Here is a 9,920-nt window from a genome sequence, read left to right as displayed (position 1 = left end):
GAAAACGTAAATAATATAACATATGATATGCGGTAACTGATCTATTTAATGAAATACGCAATACATTATAAACATTGTTTCTTATCAGTATTGTATGCTATCCTAATATGCATGTGTCTCCGCGGTAATAGACATTGCCATTGATTGTATTATGCGTTACGTGTTTAGTTTGCGTGTGTTTAAACAGAGCACACACGCGCGCCCGCATTCATTCATTCTTTTTAACACTCACTCGCGGTAAAACAATGTTTTTCACGATCAAATACTCATCAATCCTAAAAGTTATGGGCATGTAGGCCTATACGATGTCTGTGTCAAGAAAATATGTGTTTGCTGTACGGTGTTTGCAGATGAATTGATTTAAAAGTACAACTTATTACCGCTGCATCAGCTGTTCTTTCCCAAATAATTTACCAAGAATGTGCGGCTAGGTAGATGAGAGAAGCAAAGTGTATGCGCGAGGTGCACAAGCAATCCGTATGCATCGCATGCGCATGTAGGCTATGCATCCGCCCTTAAAATAGCATCTGAACAACGCGCCACTGACTTTAAACCAGGTATTTCCTGGTCAGTAGCGCAATGGTATTCAGCAACGGCAAAATAGCGTTTGCGCCAGAACACGCCTCCTCCTTCCGCCGAACCGCCCCTTGGGGCGCATGATCAATCCCTAATTTACCGGCGAGTGGCGCTGGTGGGAAAAGAACGCTCTGCGCCAGTTGTAAACTAGCAACGACACATGCGCCAGTGACTAAGTCACTTGCGCCGGATGCAAGATAGGGCCCATAGTGTTACGAGTAGCATATGTGTGTGCGGGAGAATGGCAGAGTGCGTATGCGTGTGTGAGTGACGTCAGCGAGTGAGTGGACGAGCGAGGAGAGCGAGCGGTAGCGCGTGTGTCTAGTGAAGAAGCGAACGAGTCCGGTAGAATAAAGTACCCATCCTGTCAATAATCGGTGGCCGCTTCATTCCGACCTATAAGCAGACAAACTGCCAGTCAAATCACACAAAAACAATAGAGACAGGATCACACAGGCATTTTTTTCGTTCATATCGCATATGAGGACTTCGACGGCTGTGGAGAAATGCAATCCTCCGTAGCCACGGAGAGCTGTGATCACAGAGAGGGTATCTCGTCACATAGGCTATTTACGGCATCGATAGGAGGGGGCGCTGTCAGCAGACTATTATTAAGACAAATATTAGCACATTTCAATCGGACAATTTGGCCGGAGTTCTGGGGAATCCCTGCCTGATTGGTTGACTTGGGCTGTCACCTCGATGCTTAGATATATCTTTTTTCATTACTGCAAGCGTACAGTTGGCTTGTCTCCAGTTCTTTGGCTTTCAAACCGTTTCTGCCTTCATTTGAATGAAGCGGCAGATGCGCACGGTGAGAAGAGAGCAAATAGGATTCATGGACTCAACCATTTTACAGGGGAGGGGGGACATAAAGATTTTAGTTCTTAAACTTAAACAAGTTACCAATGAGATCAACAGCTTCAGTAGCAAAAAATATAATACCATTCAATAAATGTATATTGGAGACACTTCTAACAACCTGGGTGGCAAGTGGGGTGGCAAGCATTTTTTGGGGGCTGCCACCCCTTGCCACCCCGGTAGTTTCGCCACTGAGTAGTAAGCAAGTACGCGGTTTCGAACACACCCCAAGGTCTCTGAAACCCGTAACGTCGTAACCAACGGCAGAAAACCGACCCAAAACAAACCCCGGTTACCCCGGCAACCCCCAACACGGTCTCACTCGCGTGCAGGCCCCCACCCTCCTGTTCTTCCAAGGCCCTCCCCCAGCTGACCTAATGATTCGCCCCCACGCTGATTGACAAGAAGAACATTACAATACATGCGCATAGAACAACTGGCATAACGGACAACGAAATATAATGCAACACATAACACACAAACTATTTAACTGTCCCAGGGTTGCTACATTATAGTACTATAGTGTGACGTCACGTTTCCATAGCAACCGATTTTCGGTTCTAAACCAACCAAATGAACAAGGGGAAATCCTATGCCACTCAAACCTTTTATAGAAAAGGAATGATTTTTTTTGGAAATTGATTTGCGAGTTTGCTTTACCAATGATATAAGTAATATTGAGAATAGATTGTCTTCATATATAAAAAAAAAACAACTAAACTAAAGTAGGCTAACATTTACAAACTTTTCCTTTTAATACCCCAGGGGAATACATGAATGGCCTCGACATTTTTCGATTGGTATTGATTTTCACCTCTTGAAATTGATTAATTTTCATTTTGAAAGAAACAACACATGGAAGCAATGGAAAACGCCATCTCTCGTTCGGTCGTTTAGAACAGAAAATCCGGTTGCCAGGACAACGTGACGTTTTCACTTTAGTACTCTATTTGACTGGAACTACTTAGCAGTTCCAGTTAGTGTGGCTGTAGCCCACATACTCTGCTGCACGTAGTAGCTTCACCTGAGGTCTGTCATTGGGTGGAGAGAAAACACAGACTCTCTCGCTCACCCAGGAACGTTTATTTATTGGTGTTGTATTGGTCTTCAGAGAGTAGTAATTGTTTGTTTTATTTTGTATGCTTTCAGAAATAGTGGTCGCTCTCTTCAGTTCCCTGGCTGTAGCCTATATCTTCATCCAACCTGAAAAGTTCATATCTTGCATCTACCCTGCACATTGCTTTTTTTTAACCATTTCACAAATCCCCCTTAAATATTAGACCCTCCCTCATTTACACATTTTCATAGCAGCAGATGGACTACTTATTTGTTTTAGTTCTGTTGATTGAACCAACACAGATCGGTGTATGTAGGGAATTTACTATTACTTCCTTTGTTTTCTCAGGTATCTGATGTGGAAATGCAAAGACTGCAGCCTGTCATTTTCAGAACGATCTGAGCTACTGAAACATTACCGCATTGACCATAGGTTTCACGGTAGGCGCCGTCCTTACCCATGCATCCATGCAAATTGCCCCTGTTCGTCCAAGACATGGAATGGTCTACAAAAACATATTGCTAGGAATCATCCTTCTCAGGAGTCCACACAAAAGATCTCTTCATTCAAGTGCTACATTTGTGACAACAATCAGCTTTCCACAGAGTATGATTTTTTTCTTCATATCAATCAACATTAGAAAAAAAAATGAACAAGTCTCTTGTATGTTTGATGGTTGTTCATACAAAACAAACATATACAGCAGTTTCCGGACCCATAAATGGAAAAAACATCAGTCATGCACCGTTAATGACTTTAAAAGTGGAATAATTGTCACATCATCACTCAGTTCCAATCCTTCTGATTCATTGAACTCTGACCTGAATGAAGAAGTACAGCTGGATGAGCCAATTACTGAAGAGTCTAGAGATCTAGAAAAGGAATTTGAACTGAAATTAGCTTCACTTTTACTTAAATTGGAACATACATACTTAGTCTCCAGTACAGCTGTCAACGAATTGCTTGAGGAACTACAACATCTTATTGTTACTGACTCTGTGCCACTTAGTCTAAAAACAATTAATCAGGTTTTGGGAGATAATGATTGTCATGTGGAAGCATCTGTTGTTGAAGAGCTAGCCACTGTTCTATGTTCTTCACATCCAATTCAAAAAGCAATAGTGAAACAAGGCCCATTGTCTACTTCTTGGAAGCGCAAATCGTATTATAGGAGAGAATTTGGTGTAGTGTCACCAGTGGAATATATTCTTGACAAAAGGAGCAAAAAATCCTTACAGTATGTATCCGTGCTGAAAATATTGCAGCAGGTTCTAAATTCAGATTCTATATTGATAAAGACTGCCAATTTGAAAGGGAAATATCAGTCACCCGAGAGTGATAAAGCAGTTTACAGTTGTCCCTTTGATGGTGAAATTTTCAGAAACAACACATTTCTGTCTAAAGACTGTGCAATTTCACTTAACCTTTATATTGATGATTTCGAAATATGTAATCCCATTGGGACATCACGACGAAAACATAAAATCTGTGCCATCTATTGGACTTTAGGTAATCTGTCCCCCGGTTGTCAATCCTCACTGTCATCGATACAGTTGGCTCTTCTAGTCAGAAGTAATGATTTGAAGGTGTATGGCTATGAAGCAGTACTCGAGCCTCTCATTTGTGATTTAATTTCCTTGGAACAGCATGGTGTGTTTTTGCCAAAGTTAGGGAAATCTGTTAAGGGAACAGTACAGTGTGTTATAGCCGACAATCTTGGAGCCCACAGCATCGCTGGATTTCTTGAAAGTTTTTCAGGTGGTCATGTATGCCGATTTTGTACAGCTTCCAAATCAGAAATTCAAACTAAGCAAGTAGACAGTGGAGCTTTTACATCAAGAACAGAATCCCTTCACGCAGACCATCTCAAAACCATAGAGGAACCATCTCTGAAAAATGTCTGTGGTGTCAAGAGGAGATATGTCCTTTCTGAGAAACTCAGTCATTTCAAAGTTACTACCGGTTTCCCTCCAGATCTGGTACATGATTTATTTGAAGGGATTGTTCCTGCAGAGATAGCTTTATGTCTGTCCATCTTCACATCTAAGAAATACTTTACACTTGCATATTTAAACGAGTCTATACTACATTTCCCCTTTAAGTGGATTGACAAAGTTAATTGTCCCCATCCAGTGCCATTGACCTTTGCATCTCGAAAGACAATAGGTGGCAATTCCCACGAGAACTGGTGTTTGTTAAGGTTTTTCCCCTTCCTTGTTGGCCAGAAGGTGCCTGTTGAAGAACCTGCATGGAAAATACTGACTGATCTAAAGGATATTGTGGACCTTGTTGTCTCACCTGTTCATACAGAGGAATCGATTGCATATTTGAATTTCAAGATCTCAGAGCACAGAGTACGACTTCAAGAGGTTTTCCCAGACTACAACCTGCTGCCTAAGCATCATTATTTGGAACACTATCCTCAACTTATTCGTAAATTTGGACCATTAGTCTGTCTTTGGACATTGAGATTTGAAGCAAAGCACAGTTTTTTTAAGAGAGTTGTTCGATATACAAGATCTTTCAAGAATGTGTTGTTGTCTTTGGCAGAGCGACACCAATTTCACATGGCACAGCAGGTATTAATGTACTCTCAAAAACGTCTTCTGGAAGTGTCAAATGTTTCAACTCTTTCTGTTGATGTGTTGAAAGAGGAGATCGCACAAGCTATATGGCTGAAACACCCGACCGTGGACAATGTGTGTCTGGCAAAGAATGTCACTTACGATGGATTCAACTACAGAACTGGAATGATCCTTGCACATGGATCTTTGGCAGAGATCCCTGAATTCACAGAAATCATCCACATGTTGGTTCTGAAGGACAATCTTTTTTTCATTGTTCGGAAGCTGAGTGAGTGGCACTTGGAACACTTCAGGGCCTTTAAACTTGAAGTGAGCTCCACCAAAGACGTAATACTTGTGGCGCCAGATGAACTGACGGATCCATATCCGCTGGTGGATTACACTGTGGGAGGAGTGCGTTTGATTACCCTGAAGAGATATATTCAAGTTTAAGGTCTGCATTTTCTCTAAAACATCCTATTTGCATATAATTAATTCTACTAAAAAGGTTAAATGGGCACTTAATTGACACTGTAATCTGCACTTATTACAATTATAACCTGTCTTTATGCCCACACAATGTGTTTGTGAATGTGAAGTAATGCTTTGGTCCTGTTGTGTGTTAAGACATCCAGGACGTTTTTGACGCCAGCCTGCACTTCATCGGTGGCCTGGGCATCACCATCTACATTCACCTTCCTTCAATACATCCAGGTAATAACAGTCCTTAACCTTGCTTATTGTTAGCCATGCTCAGATAGGCTATCATTCGGAAAAAATGCTTTTATTCATCTGTAGAAACCTGAGCGAGCTGATGCCATGTCTCTTGTATTTCCCGGTCCTTTGTTATTTTAGGTGGTATTGAAGCAGCTTTCTGGAGCCTCACGCCGAGACGCAACTTGATCGGTCAATATGGCAAATCCCATACGACTGCTCATCTTGTTGAGTGACGACAGCTCAGTGAGGATGGATCTACCACTGGTGCCAGAGACCGTTGAAGAGCTCATTGAACAGGTCCAAGAAGCATGCCAACTTATTGGATGCATCAGGCTGCAATACAAGGATGTGGACTTTGGTGGAACATTTGTTAACCTGAGCACAACCTCCTCGATCAAGGATCTTGCCACCATCAAGGTCATACCGCTTGTTCCTGATAGTGATATCATTCTGGAATTTATAGACAGTGTCTCATCTAATTTGAGTGAGCTAGACTCAAGCTCCTTCTCAGCACACACTGATTCAGGTGACACAGTCATACTCAGCAGCAGCCCCTCCGGGAGACTCCAAACAGAGCCCTGGCCAAAGCAGTTCAACATCCCGACCTTCTCCTTTGAAACAGAAGGTCAACTCGAGAAAGGGAATGCTGAATACACCAGGAACCAAACTAGACTGACGCCTTCGTCAAAAATGCTGTCCGACATACTGGAAAGATTGGCAGAGAAGATTTTCTCCTACAAGGCATACCCCACTGATGCAGACTTGGGTGATGTTGCAGTGGCTCTGACAATCAAGCATCCCTGCCTGAGGCAATCAGACTCCTTCAATGAGAGCTACGGATGGAAAATTAGACTGAAGAGTAAGATGTGCAACTATCGCACTCAGCTGAAGTCGCATGGACTTGCATCTGAGCTCATGGTGAATACTCTCAAACATAAGTCACGAGAAGATCTCTATCCCCTCCCAGCAAAGAACAACAAAAAGGCAAGAAGAGGTGAGGCCAATTTCTATCCTCAGACCAGCATTGCGACTCCAGAAAGCCTGGAGCAAGAGAGAACATTGCTTCTGACTGAAGTAAAGAAGAGAAACAATGAGAAAACCATACGGGAGAAGATGGCCTGGACCTTCGACTTTAGGAGGCAAGAGGTTGTGGATCAGAAGCCTTCCATCGAGAACCTCATGGAAAGATGGCCAGCTCTATTTCAGATGCAAGAGGTATACCATTCTTAACCTCTTCTATACTAATGCCTTAAAGGTAAAATAATGTTGTGTGGATTATAATGAATTCTTGTGCCAAGTTGGTCTTCTATAATAAAAAAAACAATTGTCCACTGCTTCCTCATGTACAGATCAATGCCGAGTTTCTGCGGGTTGCTGCAGTTCCCTTGCTGACGAGATGTATGGCCCAGCTGGACAAGTACTCCACGCAGCTACTGAAGATCATCAGAAAGAAAGGAGGAGCAACCAAAGCAAAAACTGCCACGATCCTGGAGTTTCTTGATCAGGTATGATGTTGTGTATAATTAACCACCAACAACAGTTAGCATTTTAACCCTTGTCTGATGGGGATAGGTATCCTTCTCCATTTTTATTTTGATGTCAGTGATTATGGTTATAGTCATAATTTGGCAAATGCTGCGTCTTTTTAAACTGTTGGTAGGGTGTGTGTGTGTGTGTGTGTGTGTGTGTGTGTGTGTGTGTGTGTGTGTGTGTGTGTGTGTGTGTGTGTGTGTGTGTGTGTGTGTGTGTGTCGGTCGAGCAGAAGGATGTGTGGGCTTTGCAATAAGCAGTAGGTGCCCTTCCTCTGGTGCAAACACAGTTGCATTTCAGGGGGTTTGGAGGAACAATACCTTGATTCCAGGTCAAATCCACATTCATCCACAGCACAAATTAGTTGAAAGCAGAGACATCCAGGATGAGAACACGTCAATGACCACTGGCAGGTCTTGAGAGAGGGCTGTAAAAGGCAGGATTGGCCTGACCAGGCAAAGAGCCATCCAGTCTTCCCTCTTCTAAGAGAGACTGTCAGTGGTCTCTGACATAGATAGCTCATACGTAGATGGCCCCTGTATGGCTCTGCTTCAAATTAATTTGTGATATGGATCCAATCGTACAAGCACCGACTGCTTGTGGTAGAGATGGGAATTCAAAAGCTTGCCTATCCTCCACATTGCATAGTAACTATTTTTCACTGTCTCTGCAGGAGGCAGATGCTGATGTCAGAAGGGAGTGTGTCCTCGAATCTCTTATCATCTACCTGGGAGAATGTGTTGAGGACCTGATAAAAGAATACACGGTATGTCCAGATCTGTTCTGTCTCTCCATGATGAGATGTAACTTTACTAATCCTGGGGGAAGCTTGACCGCTCTGCCATTGGATGTGGTAATTAATCAGGTGTGCCTCACTCACTGCAGTTGTTCACTTATACATGTTGTCCTATATTTTACCTCAGACGTCCCAGATAGATCAAGCCAAGCAAGAGCTAGACAGTACCACCATGGCGGTCTTCGTCTTCAGAGAGAACTCAAGCCTTCTACAACAGCCCAAAGAGATCGGGATCATCATTGATGGTGTAGAAGTCCTCACTGAGTTGCCTTCCGTGGCAGCTGGAGTGGTAATGCTCTTTGGACTCTGTTATGCTCTTAACTTGGAATATCTCAAGGGGTTCAGGTTCACCTTTGAAGCTCTTCAGAAGATCCTGATGGAGCTTGGTTCCAACAAGATGAGCCCCAAGATTCGCAAATTGAATGGTGAACTCCACACTTCACAGTAGTATGTGTGCCATGTGTACAGATGCTTGTGTGTGTTTGCGGCATGCACAGTATATGCACCTGTGCTTGTGTGTCTGTGTATTAAGCTGCTACCCAGCACTTTAAAAGGGGGAGAACCTCAGCGACAACCGATAGTAGTACTATTATAGCATGTTTATTAATTATTATTATTATTGTAGTATTAGTATGGTAGTTGCACCTAGCCACGGGTGCTGTAGCCATTTAAGATGTTATATTGTTGGGCTTTGAGCTTTGAGTGAATGTTTTGAATTTAGTCGTTTGAGGGTCAACACTGCTTCCAGAAAGCAATATTTTATTTAATTTAATTACAGTTCAGATTTGATAGAGCCTGTGAATAGGCCTACTACCATGTGTGTGTTTGTTCTGGTTAATTTGCTTGGTAGGCTTCTATTTTTTACTTATTTCTTAAAGATCATTACAGTTTATATCCGTGCGGAAAACATTGCAGCAGATTCAGATGCCATCTTGATAAAGACTGCCCTTTTAAGGGTAGTCTTTATCAAGATGGCATCTGGACAGGGAGATTCCAGTTGCCAGAAGGTGATAAAGCAGTATATACCAGTATGTTGTTTTTTAGAAAACATAGCATCCTGCCCTCATGGCCCTGTCCTGCTCTCTCTATCCTCTTCTCTCCCGCCTCTCATCCTCTCCATCCTTTCCTCTGTTCCCCTCTCCCCTCTCCACCCTTCTCCTCCCCTCTCCAGCCTTTCTCCTCTTCTCTCCACCATCTCCTTCCCTCTCATCTGCTCCTTTCTCCTCCTTTCCATTCTCCTCCTCACCTCCTCTCTCCTCCCCTCATGTTAAATATGTTACGGTTCATATGTTAAAGTTGAATAAATACATTTAAAGTTATCTGTTGGCCAAGGGTCTTTTTTTTTTTTGGAAATTATAGTTTGGTTATATGTAAATAAATTAACTGGTGTCAATGCAAACCTTAATTCATGTTAATTTAGTTGAAAGTAAATATATTAGTTTGGTTCAACAAATGCAATGTTGAGAAAATCATTTGGATCAAGTTGGGTGAAGTGCAGCATTATTGTTTACATCAACATAAAATAATCAGGTCATAACAAGTGACTCAATTTAGATTCTGTGAAGTCAAATATATTAGTTTGGTTCAACAACTGAAATGTTAAAAAATCATTTGGATCAAGGCAAAGATTTAAGGTTGGGTCAAGAGCAGTATTATTGTTTACATCAACATAAAATAATCAGGTCATAACAAGTGACTCAATTTAGATTCTGTGAAGTCAAATATATTAGATGTGATATCTGGACATCATTTTTTTTAATTTGAGCACGGTTATACTTTTTTCAGTGCAGGTACGTAGTTTTGCCAGGAAACACTTCCC

General features: G+C 42.1%; 2 protein-coding genes across 2 annotated transcripts; both read left to right on the top strand.

Annotated features, from left to right (window-relative positions):
* The first annotated feature begins 5,369 nt into the window (after positions 1-5,369).
* Positions 5,370-7,005, top strand: LOC132462523 (uncharacterized). Its single transcript, XM_060058079.1, has 3 exons — positions 5,370-5,512; positions 5,686-5,772; positions 5,914-7,005. The coding sequence occupies exon 3, from the start codon at positions 5,971-5,973 to the stop codon at positions 7,003-7,005; it is 1,035 nt and encodes a 344-aa protein (XP_059914062.1). The 5' UTR covers positions 5,370-5,512; positions 5,686-5,772; positions 5,914-5,970.
* Positions 7,006-7,046: 41 nt separating this feature from the next.
* On the top strand, positions 7,047-9,420 carry LOC132463607 (uncharacterized). Its single transcript, XM_060059887.1, has 3 exons — positions 7,047-7,280; positions 7,979-8,071; positions 8,229-9,420. Exons 1-3 carry the CDS (start codon positions 7,056-7,058, stop codon positions 8,547-8,549), a joined length of 639 nt encoding a protein of 212 aa, XP_059915870.1. The 5' UTR covers positions 7,047-7,055; the 3' UTR covers positions 8,550-9,420.
* The last annotated feature ends 500 nt before the right edge of the window (positions 9,421-9,920 follow it).

The sequence above is a fragment of the Gadus macrocephalus genome, chromosome 8 (genome assembly GCF_031168955.1).
Source record: "Gadus macrocephalus chromosome 8, ASM3116895v1".
In the NCBI taxonomy this organism is placed as follows: Eukaryota; Metazoa; Chordata; class Actinopteri; order Gadiformes; family Gadidae; genus Gadus; species Gadus macrocephalus.
The sequence above is the reverse complement of the archived record's forward strand: the minus strand, read 5'-3'. Positions and strand labels throughout refer to the sequence as shown.